Source organism: Cordyceps militaris (assembly GCF_000225605.1).
Source record: "Cordyceps militaris CM01 unplaced genomic scaffold CCM_S00006, whole genome shotgun sequence".
NCBI classification, from domain to species: Eukaryota; Fungi; Ascomycota; class Sordariomycetes; order Hypocreales; family Cordycipitaceae; genus Cordyceps; species Cordyceps militaris.
This window is the reverse complement of record NW_006271974.1, coordinates 1,328,749-1,344,480: the sequence shown is the minus strand read 5'-3', so window position 1 is coordinate 1,344,480 and position 15,732 is coordinate 1,328,749. Positions and strand designations below refer to the sequence as shown.

The following is a 15,732-nucleotide window of genomic DNA, read 5'->3' as shown; positions in this document are numbered from 1 at the left end:
ATAATAATAATAATAATAATAATAATAATAATAATAATAATAAATAAAATAATAATAAAAGAAAGGGATCTATATAATATAAATATTATAAGAAGTTTTAGGTTATAATAAATACCTTATATAATTAAAATCTCCTAGGCTTATAACTATAGAGTATTAATATAGTTATATAAGATAGTAGTATAGCTAATATAGCTTATAAAGGAATAATAGAAAGTAAAGATAATAAAGAAAATTAGCCTTATATTAGATAAAGCTATAAGGGATAACTAGTTAATTTATATATCCTATTTCCTAGCCTTAGGCTATATAATTTAAGTTATAAGATGACGTTATATTTTAGGATACCTAAGGTTATTGCTTATCTACGCTTATCGTCGGTGTAGATAAGATAAGCTCTCTTATCGAGGCAGTGCTCTGTGCGATACGACTTGAGGTGCGCAAACACCAAACACATTCATCTACATCACCATCGTCTACCTCACAGCATGAACCTCAACCTATCCGCCTCGCTTCACGCGACGCGCCTACTCTTCAAGCCGAGCCTCTGCCTCCCCCACCACACCGTGTCCACCTTCAACGACCTGCCCATCCCGCTCGACAGCGCGCTGCACGCCCGCGGTCTGCAAGCCAACATCCGCGCCGTGGTGCTCGACAAGGACGACTGCTTTGCCTATCCCGACGCCAAGGAAGTATACGAACCGTACAAGGTGAAACCCCTTTCCCCCTCCCCCGCGCGCGCGCCCTCCCAAACTACCGGCACACCCACTCACCCATTCGCAGGAGCATTTTGAAAAGCTGCGTCGGGCGTATCCCGGGCGGAAGCTCCTCATCGTCTCCAACACGTCGGGCGCGACGACGTGGGACCGGGACCTGGCGCAGGCCGCCGCCGTGGCGCGCGGCACGGGGGTGTACGTGCTGCCGCACGCGGTCAAGAAGCCCGGGTGCGGGGAGGACGTCATGGCCTACTTCAGGAGCCACCCGGAGACGGGCGTGACGGACGCGTCGCAGGTGGCCTTGGTCGGGGACCGGCTGACGACGGACATGATGCTGGCGAATATGATGGGCGGCTGGGGCTTTTGGATCCGCGACGGCGTGGTGCCGATGCGTCAAAAGAGCATGGTGAGTTGCTGATGAAGAGGGGATGGGGTGGATATGTACTGACATGGGAGAATAGTTTTCGAGAATGGAACGGAATCTACATTCGTTTCTAGAGGCGAGAGGCGTGAAGCCGCCTTTGCCGCAGAGTCTGTAAGTGACGTGTTGGCAGTGGTTACTGGCAGGCCACAGAAGGCGTGTAATATACAACATATACCAAAATGTAAAATCACGACCTAAAACATAATTATCGGATAAAAAAAAAATGTTTCCAGTATTTGGCAAACCTCTGTACTTATTTGTCCATTTGTATTATACCTGTGGTTCCATCCGCAAGCTCCCCCAAAAATAAGCGGTCGCTCCCGGCAAAAATTCTTCGCGCCGGACAGGCTCTCAGCATCATCATCAGGAGGGTTTATTGCTCGCGACAGCCTCGTCTCCCACAACCCCTACGACCATTTCGATACCCCGCGACTTTCCCCTTTCCCGTCGCATACACGATCCATACCGATCACACCGATACTATGAGTCTTCCTCTTGGTGGCGGAGCGATGGGCGCGCCGCCGATGCCCATGGGGAGCAGCGCCGAGGACCAGGGCGTCAAAGCTGTACGTGCGCCTCGGAAGCGCCAACGCGCGATGCACGACAAAAAAAGAAAAAAAAACTAATCGGCGACTATACTAGATGAAAGCAGCCATGGAGTCGTGCGTCGGCAAGTCCGTCATGTCCGGCGTCATGGGTTTCGGCATGGGTGGTCTCTTTGGCATGTTCATGGCCTCTGTACGTCCAACCCCCTCCCTTCCCCCCTTCTTCTCTCCCTAACCTTTTTTTTTTTCAGATGTCCTACGACACCGTCGGTACCTCCCTCGCCGGCAACCAGGCGCACCAGGCCATTGCCAACATGCCGCTCCGGCAGCAGCTCAAGGTCGGCTTCAAGGACATGGGCACGCGGTCGTTTTCCATGGCCAAGAACTTTGGCAAGGTCGGCGCCCTCTTCTCCGGCATCGAGTGCGGCATCGAGGGCATGCGCGCCAAGAACGACCTGGCCAACGGCGTCGCCGCCGGCTGCCTGACCGGCGCCATCCTGGCCAAGAATGCCGGCCCGACGGCCATGGCCGGTGGCTGCGCGGCCTTTGCTGCCTTTTCGGCGGCGATTGACGCCTATATGCGACAGCCGAGCGACGAATAAAATGGGAGTGGGACAACGGGGTTGCTGAGACAAGAGGAGAGGATGTGTATGATGGCGGTTTTGTGTGTACTACTGGGCATGGAAATGGCGTTTTTTTTTTGCATGCGATTTGACTTTGGGATATACATCTCCTCTCGACGTCTCTGAAAGAGAATCAGAGACGTGCTGCTGGACGCGCTAGACTGTGCATATAGGCACACTATTTATCTGTATACTACATAGACAATGCTTGGTGGCCAATGGCTACATTTCATCCTACACACCTGGAAGGCTTCCGTTTAATCATGTGGTATTAGTCATTCTATATATCGTCATTGTAACAAGGGCTTTTTTTCCAAATCCAAAATCCCAACTGCGGAATTACGAAGCCTGGTATACTTCAAAGGCGCCGAATTCCCAGTATGCATTGGCAAACTCGGCCGGCTTGTTCGCGACATAGTTGGAGCACGTTGCGCCGCCACCGCCTATATCCAAATGGTTAGCATTTCAAACACACAAAATGAGAGGGACGAAAACACATACAGCTTGAACTGTTCCAGCTAGCCTCGATCAAGTCGCCGCAGAGGTCAATGTTGGCAATGATGGAGTTGTTGGTGAATCTAGCGCCGATATCACAATGGGTGTTTGGAAAATCGGCGGCGGCCGTTCCCCACGCGTCGGGGGTGGGCTTCTTGCCGGTGATATCCGCGGGGATGCCGTCGCGCGCAAACTGCCACATGCGGATGCCGTCGTCGCGCCACTCGACGGCCATGAGGCCGCCCTGGTTGCGGTTGAACGCGGCGCCGAACGAGGCGGCGGGGCCCTGGACGCCGCAGCCGGCATTGCTGTTGTCGCCGACGTAGCACGAGGCGTCGAGCGCCTGGCCCGTCATCCTGCGGCGGCCGCGCATGGAGCAGCCGCGGGCCGTGTGGAGCGTCATCATGTTGCCGGCGTCGCCGCCGTTGACGGCCTCGAGCACGTCGACCTCGCCGTGGTCGGGCCAGTGCGACGGGTCCGTCAGCCAGAGCGCGGGCCACGCGGCGCAGCCGTAGGGGCTGTGCCGGACATCGAAGAGGAAGAGCCCCTTGTTGTACGTCTTCTTGGACTCGATGCGCACAGAGAAGCGGCCGGTGGAGGCGTCCGGGGTGGAACCAGGGCCGACGGTGGTGTCGACCTTGATGACGGCGGCACTGGAGGTCGCGTAGGTGAGGTTCTGACATTGGTCAGCGGGGGGATGGGGGATATATGGCTGGTTCGGCGAGAACTTGCATGGAGCTTGGCGTCGGCCTCGCTGACGTAGTGTACGAAGCCATGGGCTGGACTTGTGTGTTAGTGGTGGGAAGCAGAGGATGGCGAGGTAGTGACACGTACCCGGGTCGTATGTGTTGAAGTAGTTGAACTGGTCAAAAAAGGTCTCGCCCGAGTCTGCGGCCGCTTGTTAGTCCGAGTATGGGAAATACGTTGAGGCGGTTCCTTGCATGTGTCTTGCAGCGTGTAGGACAGCGCCTTGTAGCTGGGGTAGGCGTTGTTCTTGGACACGGTCACACCGACAGCCACGCCAATGACGACGACGATGATGACAACGGCGACGGCAACGGCAATCCAGACTTTGCGGGCCCAGTATCGAGGATTCCACCAAGGCATCTTGGTGGTGGCGGTGCGGCTGGGTTTTCCGTGATGGGGCACGAGGTCGCCATCGTCTTCGTAGCCGGACATGGTGGTGTATATATATATATATAGCGTCAAAGATGGTGGTATTTTTTTCTTGTTTTTTTCTTTTGCCTCTCAAGGTCCTTCTAACTGCCGAGGGTAAAGAAAGGGCAAATCAGGCTGAATATATTAACAAGACTTGGTCTCTGTACTGTGGGATATGGCTGGCTGGCTGCCTTTTTTGGCGACTAATAAGCGTGTGTGGTTCGGCCGAGGGATCAGGCTTGCTAAGACAATGCGGGGGGCGGTTTTGTTGACGAGTTTGCAGAAATGTTTGCTTGGTGGGAAAACGAGTGATGAAGATTAGGGGGGAAATTGGACAGAGAGTAAAGAAAGAGTTGCAAGTGATGGAAGCAAGATGAATGAGAAATGAACAAGAAAAAGATGGGACAAAGTTTAGTTATCGAGGATGGGACGTGAGCCGTGGTTGGCTGGTTGGAGATGGGTTGGTGCTGCTGCGCCTCGTCATGATACGAGAACAAGCTCTCGGGTATGTGACAGCGATTGCAAACTAGTTACGAGGTTTTGGGTGTGGTTACCCCTGGCGCGTAGGGCCATGTTTACGGATAGCACGGCGTGCAGATACCTAGTTACAGGGCGAGGGTTGGCGGGCGGCATAAGAAGCAGCCTGTATCAAGGACACGAAGGACGCCTCGAGAACGGGCCAGGCATCGAGGGAGACAACGCGATGAATAGTTACAAAGGGAACAAAACAAGGATTGGATTGGCGGGGACGCGCGTCGACTGTCAAAGAGACAGGTACATAGGAAGGCAGGTCCCCGAGTAAGAGTAGATACCCAAGTACCTAGTACTAAGGGAGTTGGTACCGCAAGCTGCACTGCACCAGCTTTTCCCCTGACAATCAGGCTGTTGCCTTTTGGCGACTAGTGAAAAACGTGCATCGCTAGTCAAGAATTAAATTTCAAGCTTGCAGCTGGGTGGAACCGGTCATGGAACAGGATTGACATGAGACGGTGGACACGGCAGTACATCTTTTGCAGCCTTGGTATATCAAAATCCGATCTGAGTTGCAAACTTGATTCAATGTACGTTTGCGTCTTTGAAAAGCATGGGGGCCGCTTTCCCGCTCGTGTATCGTGTCTTGGGTTCACCCTAGCCCAGCCCAGCCGAAACCGGGACAGCCGGGATCAGCGGCAATCGGATCGGCGCCATGTCACAGACGGAGCCAGGGTGCGCATGGTGGGTTGTTGATTATCGAGAATGAGAATTGACACGCGTCTTTTTTTCCTTTCTATTTATTATATTCCCGCTTCTATAAGCATCCCAACTTGACTGTGAATCTAACCCAAGGGAGCCTGCTAATTAATTATGTCCGTCGCATAACCCGACAAACGTGGGGCCAATAAATCCATGCAAATAAAATCCTGCGCAGCCTGCGAACTGTTGGGCCCCGTTTCAAAACTCCAAGCGCCGCGCAATAGCAGGTTGCAAGAACAAACACCCCCCCAAAAAAAAGTGGTAGGAAAAAATGAAATAAAAATCATAGTAGTCCCGAGAAACAGGCTCGTCACGGCACCGCCAACGTCTTGGTCACGGCCACGAGCGCGCACACCCAGCCGACCAGGTCCGTCGTCCAGGTCCTCGCGCGGTTGACCCTGAGCCAGCGCAGCTGCTGCTCGACATTTGTCAGGCCATCCTCGTCCTCGATAGCGACGCCGTCGTCGGCGAGCATGTCGCGGACGGGGCCGGCCATCCACGGCACCCAGGCCAGGTGGGCGGCCGCGCACGCCGCCGCGGCCGCGTACCAGCAGCCGTTCGCCCCCCGCCGCGCGCCGGCGGCGGCGCGAGCACAAGCACCGCCCCGACCGACGTCGCCGCCGTCGCCGCCAGGAACCCCAGCGCCCGCGGTACCGAGTCCGGCAGCAGCCGTCGCCAGTACGCCGGCAGCAGGCTGTTGGCGTCCCGGTACGTGCTCCGCAGCGTGAGAAGCCGCAGGAACAGCTCCTGGTCGAAGCCGTACACGAGCGTGCACGTGCTGGTAATGGCCGGCGCGAGGAGCAGCGCCGTCTTGGCGGCGGACATGGCGGCGGCTGTGGTGTTTTGGATGTGTGTAAATCGTCGTGGAGGGGTCGACGACGATGTAGGCGCGTTCGCTCTGTAGACTGCGGCGAAGCCTGGCTCAAGATCGGACGTCGGGAGAGTAAAAGTGGTTGTTTGTTCGATTCGCGTTTGCAGGTTGTATGTAGAGAGGAAAAGGCGAAACTGGCGCTGCTGCATAAATCAAGTCTTGGCCTTGCCGTTCGGATTCAACAAACCCGGCGGCGCCACCTCTTTTAAAAAAAAAAAATCAATCCGCCCGCCACCTGCAACGTCAGACCCTTGTTTCCGATGCCCGCCAAAACCTATCGGGCGGGCGGAGCCTCCCTCTGACTCAATCAATGCCCGCCGCCCACGTAACATGCCACCTTGTGCCGCCAAGACCAAGATAACAGCCCTGTTCTCAAAAGAAATCTCTAAAAAATTTGTGCTATTTTTGTCCCTTATCGCCGGGAATAACGACGCCCATATTTCCACGAACAGTCCACTTGGCAACAGGCTGATGCGGCCCAGAAAAAAAAAAAAAAACAAGAACCTTGGTAATTATTATTGATCCCTCATGCTGCTTTATTGCTTCATAACTGGTAGGAAATGCAATAACGGAGCATCCTTATCGCCACGGCCGAGCCCGAAATCGCCCCATCGTGCCACGTCTCCGCCGTTGGAGCCAAGAGTTCGCCCATTTGCACAGTCCGCCCTTGTTAATGTGTATCAACGTTACGAAGGATATGTATGCCCGCCAACCCTAGTCAGAGATCGCAACAACTTCGCACATCGATAATTGACTCAACGCAGTGTAGATGCCAATTGTGGTCCATATTATAAGTTACCATGGCTAAACGCAACGAAGCAGCCAGACGCCAGATGCATGCCTCTGCCAACCACGGCAGAAAGAAAAAAAGCCCAAACACGATAACAAGTACAAATCTTTCCCAGCCTCGTGCAGTTGAGCCACAATCTAATCATCGTCCTCCACGCGCGCCCGCTTCTTGCCTCTATCCTCGTCCTCCTGCAGTCCGTATCCCCTCTTCCCACTGCTGCCGCCCTCACCACCGCCTCCACTCTCCTTCTTGTCCACTTCAGACAGAAACTTGTCCACATTAAACGGATCCGCCGCCTCCTTTTCGAACTGCACCGGGCCCTCGCGCGCCTCCACCTCGGCCGCGCCCTTGAACGTGCCCTTGCCGAGCGCGTCCCCGAAGCGGCCCGTCCGCTGAATCTTGGCCATTTCCCGGTCGCCCGTATCCGCGTCCTCGTCGTCGTCCATGTTGGCGCGCGGCCGGTAGATGCTGCTAATGGCATCCTGTGCCGCAAAGAGCGGCTTGTCGTAGTGGTTGTCCTCGTTGAACCCGCTGTCGAACCCGCTCGACTGGTTAAACAGCCGCGAGTCGTACATGGTCTCCTTGGACTGTGTCGGCTTGGCGAGACCCAGCTGAATCTTCTCCGAAAGGTCGCGGTTCTGCTCCCGAGCCATGGCCTGCATCTGGCGCTCCGCACCCATGTGGCTCTGCCGCAGCTTGCGCTCATTTTCCTTGCGCCGCTCCGCGCGGGCCTTGGTGCGCGCCCGCTCGCCGTCCGACTCGCTGCCGGAGCGGCTACGGGAGGAGCGTCGCGAGTCGTAGCCCGAGGAGCGCGACCGTGAGTCCCGACTATCGCGCGAGTCGGCCGAGTCACGCGAGTTGCGGCGGCCGCGGCTGGTGTTGGCCGCGTTGCGCTCCTCGCGTGCTTTTTGGGCTAGGGCGCGCAGATTGTCCTCCTTCTGCATCTTCTCCTTCTCCGCCAGACGTTGCTGCATGAGAGCACGCTGCTGTACCTCTTCGCGTGCATGGCGCTCCGCCATTTTGACGGCTTCCGCGAATTGAGCGTGCTTGTCGTTAATTGTAATATCTTGTAGTCCTCGGCCGTCCGCAGCCAGACGCTTGTCCAATGGTACTGTGTAGCCCTTGGGATTCTTCCAGTTGGACACCGGCGGAGGGATCCTCCACATCTCCTGGTCCTCTGCCGTGAGCTTTCTCGGGGGCGAGTGCATCACGGGCGGCGGCGGCGAAGGGGGGCCTCGCGGGATCTTCTTGTGTTTAAACTTGGGCGGCTCCAGCGGATCGCGCTGCTTCTCAACAATCTTCATGATGCGGTCCTGCTTCTTCGAGTTGTCGCCCATCTGGTCCGCTGGCGTGTATCGCACAAACGTCGGTTCCGCGCGCTGCCCGACATTGACATTCTTGGGCTTCTGCGCCGCCAGCGCGCCGCTCACCAGCTTGGCCAGCGCGTCTCGCGTCCGCTCAGCCGTCGCCGCCACCGTCTCCTTGTCCGGCCGCGCCAGGTCAATCTCGCCCGCGTCTGCGCGCTGCCGCAGCGGGATCAGGTCCTTGAACGACGTGTGAATGATGCGGCCGTCGCCGTGCCCCTGCCGCGCAATGGCGTCGTACTTGACCTTGCCCTCGGCGTCCACCTGGATCGCCAGCGCGTTGCTCGCCGTTGACCCCTTCTTGCCCATGTCCAGCGGATACTGCGCGACCGGCACCTCGGGAAACGCGCCGCCGTCGCCAAAGTCCTCCTGCGACCGGGGCCGCCACCCGACTCGCTGGCCATACGGCGGCGGGCCGGCGCGCTTCAGCACAATTTGTGTCTCGTCAATCTGGCCCGCGCCCACGATCCGAGGGCCGCGCGGCTTGGCGTGGGAGGGGATTTCTTCATCTTCGCCCGTGTATTTCGGTTTCGGCAGCGAAGACTGCAGGGATGCGGCGATGGACGCCATTGTGTCGTGTCAGTTGCCGTCGCCTGCGAGTTTGGGGTGCAAAGTTGGAGGATGTTGCCTGCAGGCGAACTGGGTCAAGAATTTCAGAGGCGGTTGTCCGAAAGTGGCTTAGCGCGGTTCACCAGAAGATGGCGGATCTACCAGCGCATCAAGCATCCCAGCTGCTAGAGCACGCATCTACATTTACACGAATTTTTGGAATGATTTAATGTAGACAGCATATGAGGTTTAATTCGGAACTATAGGTCGCGTTTGCCTCATATCATCCATTACTCTTGACGATGTTGTGTCAACCATGTCGAGCGACACAGGCGCATCTACCCACCTTGTATATTACAGGCCATTCCCAGCAACCCAAATTTTCAAAACCCACGCCGCCAATGTATAAAAGAAATCACAGACTTGTGTATATTGCGTATGGATCAGACGTAGCCCTTGCGAGCACCCTGGGAGTTGTCAGCATATGGCAGGGCCTGGGCTGCGTCGGTTCAAGGCTTACCTGGAAGAAGAATCTAACAACGAATACTTGCAGACCACCCATGCAGACAACGAGGAACGACTGGATCATGCTAAAGTTGACAATGCGGTTCTCTGTGCTCGTGACGGTCGCAAAGTTGCGGTTCTCGCGCGTGCGAAAGTACTTTTGGTTTCTTGAAATCGTGGACAGCTGGCCAGAGATCTTGTAGACCGAGTCCTCGAGGATGTTGGTCTGCTCTGGGCTGGATCCTTGCTTAGAGGGAAGCTGGGCGCGCACCTCGTTCTCGACCTGCATGCCAATGGTTAGTTGCGCCCTCCGTTTTACCCTGTTGTTGCCATCGCGAATGGCCGCGCACTCACAGAAATCTCCAGGTCGACAAACTTCTCGGCAAACGTGCTCATCTTGTTGCTGAAGCAGAACGAGTAGTCGCCTGGGGCCTGCGCGGTAAACGCAAAGTCACCCTGGCGCTCCTTTTCGCCAGACATGATGATCTTGCCATTGGGGGAGGTGACCTCGTAGTCAATGTCGAACGAGCCGCCGGATTGGACCTATTTATCGCATTAATACCTTCATCACTTGTAATCAAACAGCGTATATCCCGTCCGGGGTCCGTACGGCAAAGTAAAAGGCAATCTTCTCGTTGGCGTTCTTGGTGTTGGCGTAGAAGCAAGCTTGCTCGTGGGCCTCGACCCGGTATGTGAGGGATGTGGCAACGGCCTCGGAGCTCAACAGGGCGACGGCGCCCGTGAGCAGCGTCGAAAACTTCATGGTGAGATGCGACTAGCAACGTGATGGGTGGCTGTCGCAACGGTGTAGGATGGTGCGTGCAACTCTCAGGACAAGCTGGCTCCAGGGGTCGCGTGGATTTTCGAGGTTGACAGCTTGTTGAAGTGGCCACAGGCTGAACTTCGGTCGCGTCACAAGCTGGCCCCACTGCCTCCTTTCTCAGGGGCGGCCACTGTACGAATTGCGATGAGTTAAAAAATAGTGCAAAAATGCAAAACACAACTTCATTCCAGTCTCTTTGGGCTTTTTTTTTTGTTCTTACTACTCTGTAACCGCGCATTATAGCTGCGCGCCGATAACCTACCAAGGCATGCCAATCCCATACTAAGTACCTACTCAACTTGAAAAGGTATTAAAAAATATTTCTGTTAATTATTGATTGAAGCGATAAAGAACAAGATGCCGGATAAATCAACCAAACTTATTAGGCTTTTAGAACTTACTACCTTGATGATGGGGACTGACTGACCCTGATGTCCTCTCTAAGCCTCGTCAACATTCACATGGTCATTTCGATGCGCAAACCATTGATTAAAGAGGTCACTCGAATTATGGGCGGCCACGCGCCCTATTGTCAATTATTCACTATAGAGCTACATTCATCCAGCAATGGATCGCCAGTGATGCGTCCTTTGCGCGTCCCAACACATTCGCTCTTCAGCTGCCAGGCGAAAAGGTACGATCATCAAGTCGAATTGGATAGTGCACCCTCCAAAGAGCATTTAACCATCAAACATTGCCGTGCAAAGAAGAGACAAAATGTGGCGCTTGCTCCGTCAGTAGTCGTACAGCGAAACGTTCTGGGTAGGAAGGATGGGCCAGTTTCTTCCTCCAGCATCATCCATCACCGTCACAGCAATCTTGCCGAGACTCTCGCTCAGCTCTGCGATGTCTCCGTACCAGGAGGGGTATGACTGGTAAATCTGCTTGACAAGCTCCCGCACGTTGTAGCCTTCTGGTGCTTTAAAAGTCCACCAAGCCAAGTTGACGGGCTTCACGTCGGTGATTGTTGCGTTGCTGGTGGCGGAATACTTTTGCAGTCCTCGGAAAAAGGTCTTCATGTCCTCGCGGCAAGCGGCGGCCACCAACCACCGATGCCAGTCGCCGGCACCGTTTCCCTTGTATGTCTGTATGAGATAGGCATAATAGGGACTGTCGTGGTAGGTGGGTGGGTGTTGGGTGGCCTGCAAATCAGACATGGTGAATTGTAGTAATTGCCAAAGGATGTGATGAGGCCAGAGGATGAAGAGGGTTGAAGGGAGAATGACTCGTCCTTGTTGAATTGAAGAACTTTTTATAGTCATTTCTCTGATACAATCCGGTCATGATTGGCGGCGGCGCACTCGACAGCGCACCGAGTGTGGAAGGTGAGGATGAATAACGCAATAATTGGCAAATGTGGAAGGTGAGGACGAAAAACGAAACGATTGGCAAAGGTGGCTACCTGAAGGTCTCTCCATACAAGAAAAGGGTTATCATAATGCTTCACACATATCGCCTCAACAACGAGCGAGACTCAACTACGCGACACTCGCATAATATTGCTCATGCGCATCATGCCAGTCTCCCCCCTTCTTCTCTGTCCGCGCTGTCACTGAAAACTGACAGCATTACGTAGGTCTATTTTTCACATATACCGTTACTTGTTAAGGATACGGGAGCATTGTGTAATGGGCTCGTTCCACGATGCCGCGTTTTCGACGTAGGTGTATTGTGCGAAACTGCTTCTCCGAGGCTATCAAACACCACCAGAGCAAGGCCATCCCTTCCCTCTTACAAAACAAGCAAATAATGATACGTACTTTTACACTCTCCCTTCCTTGCCTTCCAATCATTGTCACTCTCAAAAGCCAGTCCGCCCAGGCGCTGAGCCTTGGCCTCGTGCTCTCGGAACGGCCAGCATCGGAGGACGCTGACGGCCTGCATACACTGCGCCCACAGTGAGTCTCCCGTATCTGCATTCCTCACCACCACCATGCTCGACGTCTTGAGGGTGTCATTTTCGTCGACATTGAGGAACTCCATCGACAGCGACCTGAAGCCTGGCTCGTTGATGCCGCAATTATTTCGTGCATGGTGGGGACAGCCGCGGAAAGTGAATGCCCTGGAAATATATCAGACATAGGCCAGCAGTGCGACTGAGAAGTTGTTTAATCGTAATTCTCTTTATAAGTGGTCTGTAGGCTTGCTGGCGAGCTGTCGAGAATGATAGTATACATACTCCTTGGGCAACAGCTCAGTACCCCGCTCAGGGTCAGGCGACCTTTGCGACCAGTTTCGTGGGCAACTGCATTCCTGTCTGAAATGCTGCAACCCTGAAGTGTGGTTTTGATGTTGTCGTCAACCACATACTAGCACTTTGCTGGCATGTTGCCATTATCCATCACGTCAATGGACATGGACGGGGCGCCGAGCTCTACCAAATTTTCCGCAACGTCATTATGTAGCGGCTTGTTTGCCAAGATGATTGTTTCGAGCTGGTCGAAGATGGTTATTTTGCAGCGATTTTCGACGTGTTTCCCGGGCGTGAGAGTTGAAAACGGATAGAAGAGGGTTGGTCAACGAGCTGCTTTGTTGCAATACGGGTTCAAAACGATAAGTGCTATCTCAAGAATAGTCAATTTCTCTCGGCCCAACTGCCCGTTTGTTGCCTAGTTACGTCAAGTGATAAGTATGCGGACAGGCAATGCCGAGACATATTGGCAGCCTTGTGATGGGGAAACACCACGCTACAAGCTTATAGAGAAGGCGACTCGGAACTTATTTTTATTATATAAGCGAGCTAGAGTATTCCCACAGTTTCCCCGAAAAGAAATTAGTATTCATCCAAGAATTTGCTTCGTCCGCAATTGTTTCAATCTGACGAACCACTAGGGTAGGAAGGACAGAACGAATAACTTGGGGCTTTTCTTGCTTGTGTCAAGTTTAGTGTCAATTTTAAAAAAAGAAAAGGGGAAGGTTAGAATGAGAGCTGACGAAACGAAGACGTAATCCTCGTTTGAGCACTCTGCTTGGACAAGTTCATTCCTTTCATTTTTTCTCATTATTCTGCGCTGTTTCTCGAACGGAGCTGAAACGGACAGTGAGAAATATTGGCGAGCTTCCTGTTGCGAATCGGTCAATACAATTGCTATCATATTATTCAAATAAGATAAAACCACGGGGCAACAGAATTTGTTCGAACTCTTGTACACTTTCGTAATTTCACCAAACGGGGTGGGTCAGGACGGATGCATCTTTCCTCAGGGGTCAGAATTCTCCCGACCGTAAATTACACCAGCCAGCTCTTACTTTGCAGTCGGCAAGTCAAAATTTAGTCATTTTGGGCGCACCTGCTAGTTTTGAGTCTCTCACGATGGCGCCAAAGAAAGCTACCGAGCCCGCGCCCAACCAGAGCCGTCCCGCGTGGTATTACCGGGTTCTTCATCTGAGTTTCAAGAGGCGCAATCAGGCAACATACCGGTCAGACTATGACATGGATCTTTCCGATCTGGAAGAAAAGGAAGAACAGGAAGAAAAACCATTCAAATGCAATGAATGCATGCAAGATCCCGATGACGACCCCGAGTGGGACGACTGTGACCATATGGACGACGACGACGGGGAGAGGTCCTATCAGGAGTCTGACGCCGACTGCTACTACGAGATGAAGGAGGAACGAGAAGAAAGAAAACGCGAAATGAAGGAAGCAAAAGACGCGGAAGCCAAGGAGCGAGCGGCAGCGCGAGAGTACGAGGCCAAAAGGGTGGCAGAAGTCAAACAAGCATACGCACGCCTGCCCAAAGCTGCCGGGCAGAAAGGCGCGGCTCAGCGGCTCACGCTACCGACAACGGAAACTTTCAAGCTGTTTTGCATCGAGCATCTGGATCACTGCGACGCCGGCCATAACCACACCAAGTTTGTTCGTTTTGAGGTTGCTGGCGTGCGCAGCGACAATGGCCCTGTTGCTCCTCTCACGACTGAGATGGCTCCCGAAGGTGCTGTGAGACGTCACAGAGACGCGGTTGCCATCACAAAAACACCCCGTGATGTAAGCCCGAGGATGCGCCAGGGAATCGTCCGCTTGCATGCCAATGTCCAACACAAGCTTGCCCAGTTCAAGCTGCCAAAATGGGCGGGGAGACGCACGCACGTGGTCAAGTCTTCAGACGGCAACCATGCGCTCATGGTCAAATTCATCAACAGCGACTACCTGATTATGACGGTTCCGCAGACTCTGGCTTGCGACGGCCGGGCGCCGTCGGAATCGGCGCCGGAGACGTTCAGATACATGGGGATCCGCCAAGATCTCGAGAGCAAGGCCGCACCAGTGCTGCGTAGAGAGGATCGTTCACCGTCTCTAGGCGACACTTGGTTTGAGAGAACGCATCCGGAAGGGTCTTGGAATTGCCCACCTTGACGCGTGCGAAAAAAGTCAGGCTGCGATGTCTTGTTCGCATCGGTGTAAGTGGTGCAGGGAAGTACCCTGCTTTCGATAATCAGGGTCTTTAAAGATAGAATATATAGCATAATGAAGCTGACTTGTACTTTTCACTAATTGACCAGAGTACAGTGTAAGTCAAGGGTGTGTAGGAAGTTGTACGAAGTATACTTGCTTGGTTTGGGGTAGACGTCCGCCCCCCAAAACACTTTACGCGAGACGCGTCTCGGCGCGCTCCACCAGCTTGAGCCAAGAACCGGCCGCTACTAAACTGCAACGTCATTTGCACCCACCAGCAACCATCTGGAATTGGCTTTTCTGCCAAGATCGACAATCCAGTACTAGGTTAACTGATCACAGCAACTCTGAAAGCATGGAATACGACGGCGATGGGACCGACGAGGGCCCTCCCGCCAAGCGCCAGCGCAGCACCGAATCCCTCGACACCACCATGCTCTCCGCCTCCGAGGACCTCCCCATGAACGGCCACGACACGGCCATGGACACGCAGACCACCGACGATCTGGGCTCTGATGCCGCCGCCTTGACACCCGTCGTCACCCCTCGGAAGCGCGGCCGCCCGCCTCGGCACACCCCGATCAAGCCACCCGCGACGCCCTCCACCGCGGCGCAGCCCAGCACGACGCACCTCACGCCGCTCAAGGCTGTCGGCCCGCACGCCTCAACGCCCGGGCGCACCGCCGCCGACCGCTCCGCGCGGAAGAAGACGGCGCGCGCGCTGTTCTCCCACGTTGCGGCCGACGACAACGACGACGACGACGACACGGGCGCAGCGGATCAAGACGAAGACCTCGCGCGGGCCATCTTTGGGGACACGTCGGACGAAGACGACGACGAAGACGACAATGACGGCGTACTGCTGCCCACCCCCGCCGGCACAGACACGCCGACAAAGACGAAGAAGAAGCAGCAGCAACGCGCGACGAGAAAACGCGCCAAGTCGCCGACACCGCCCCGCGACCTGCCGCCGCACGAAACGTACTTTTTCCACAACAAGCCCGGGCGGCCCAAAACCTCGGACAACACGCTCGCCGGCCGCGGCCTGCGCCTGCTCACGCACGACGAGTACTTTGCGGTGCTGGCGCGGGCGGGCGGCGCGGCCGCGGCCGCGACGCAGCGACACGCGGCCGGCGTGGCCAACCTCGAGGCGCTGCACGCCGAGTCGTTTGCGCAGTGGGCGTTTGAGCTCGCGCAGGGCTTCAGCGTGTGCCTGTACGGGTTCGGGTCCAAGCGGGCGC

The 15,732-nt window shown here is 54.8% G+C and overlaps 6 protein-coding genes across 6 annotated transcripts in view; 2 read left to right on the top strand and 4 right to left on the bottom strand.

Annotated features, from left to right (window-relative positions):
* Nucleotides 1–488: 488 nt before the first annotated feature.
* On the top strand, nt 489–2,287 carry CCM_07712 (uncharacterized protein; the record flags this gene model as incomplete). The annotated part of the gene is made up of 6 exons (XM_006672852.1): nt 489–710; nt 784–1,122; nt 1,186–1,251; nt 1,488–1,706; nt 1,783–1,878; nt 1,937–2,287. The coding sequence occupies 6 exons, from the start codon at nt 489–491 to the stop codon at nt 2,285–2,287; spliced, it is 1,293 nt and encodes a 430-aa protein (XP_006672915.1).
* Nucleotides 2,288–2,647: 360 nt separating this feature from the next.
* Nucleotides 2,648–3,982, bottom strand: CCM_07711 (endo-1,3(4)-beta-glucanase, putative; the record flags this gene model as incomplete). Its single annotated transcript, XM_006672851.1, has 5 exons — nt 2,648–2,751; nt 2,810–3,479; nt 3,532–3,587; nt 3,638–3,691; nt 3,727–3,982. 5 exons carry the CDS (start codon nt 3,980–3,982, stop codon nt 2,648–2,650), a joined length of 1,140 nt encoding a protein of 379 aa, XP_006672914.1.
* Nucleotides 3,983–6,992: 3,010 nt separating this feature from the next.
* On the bottom strand, nt 6,993–8,789 carry CCM_07710 (transcriptional regulator Cwf13/SkiP, putative; the record flags this gene model as incomplete). Its single annotated transcript, XM_006672850.1, has 1 exon — nt 6,993–8,789. The coding sequence occupies one exon, from the start codon at nt 8,787–8,789 to the stop codon at nt 6,993–6,995; it is 1,797 nt and encodes a 598-aa protein (XP_006672913.1).
* A 422-nt stretch (nt 8,790–9,211) lies between these two features.
* CCM_07709 (erp2,4) lies at nt 9,212–10,035 on the bottom strand (the record flags this gene model as incomplete). Its single annotated transcript, XM_006672849.1, has 4 exons — nt 9,212–9,235; nt 9,289–9,555; nt 9,627–9,815; nt 9,883–10,035. 4 exons carry the CDS (start codon nt 10,033–10,035, stop codon nt 9,212–9,214), a joined length of 633 nt encoding a protein of 210 aa, XP_006672912.1.
* Nucleotides 10,036–10,829: 794 nt separating this feature from the next.
* On the bottom strand, nt 10,830–11,252 carry CCM_07708 (uncharacterized protein; the record flags this gene model as incomplete). The annotated part of the gene is made up of 1 exon (XM_006672848.1): nt 10,830–11,252. The coding sequence occupies one exon, from the start codon at nt 11,250–11,252 to the stop codon at nt 10,830–10,832; it is 423 nt and encodes a 140-aa protein (XP_006672911.1).
* A 2,156-nt stretch (nt 11,253–13,408) lies between these two features.
* CCM_07707 (origin recognition complex subunit 2, putative) overlaps nt 13,409–15,732 on the top strand; it is a gene marked incomplete at both ends in the record, with an annotated part of 3,035 nt that continues 711 nt past the window's right edge. Inside the window, 4 exons of the mRNA XM_006672847.1 lie at nt 13,409–14,406; nt 14,430–14,496; nt 14,560–14,606; nt 14,663–15,698. Of these exons, the coding sequence (XP_006672910.1) occupies nt 13,409–14,406; nt 14,430–14,496; nt 14,560–14,606; nt 14,663–15,698 (2,148 nt within the window). The remainder of the gene's footprint in view (nt 14,407–14,429; nt 14,497–14,559; nt 14,607–14,662; nt 15,699–15,732) is intronic.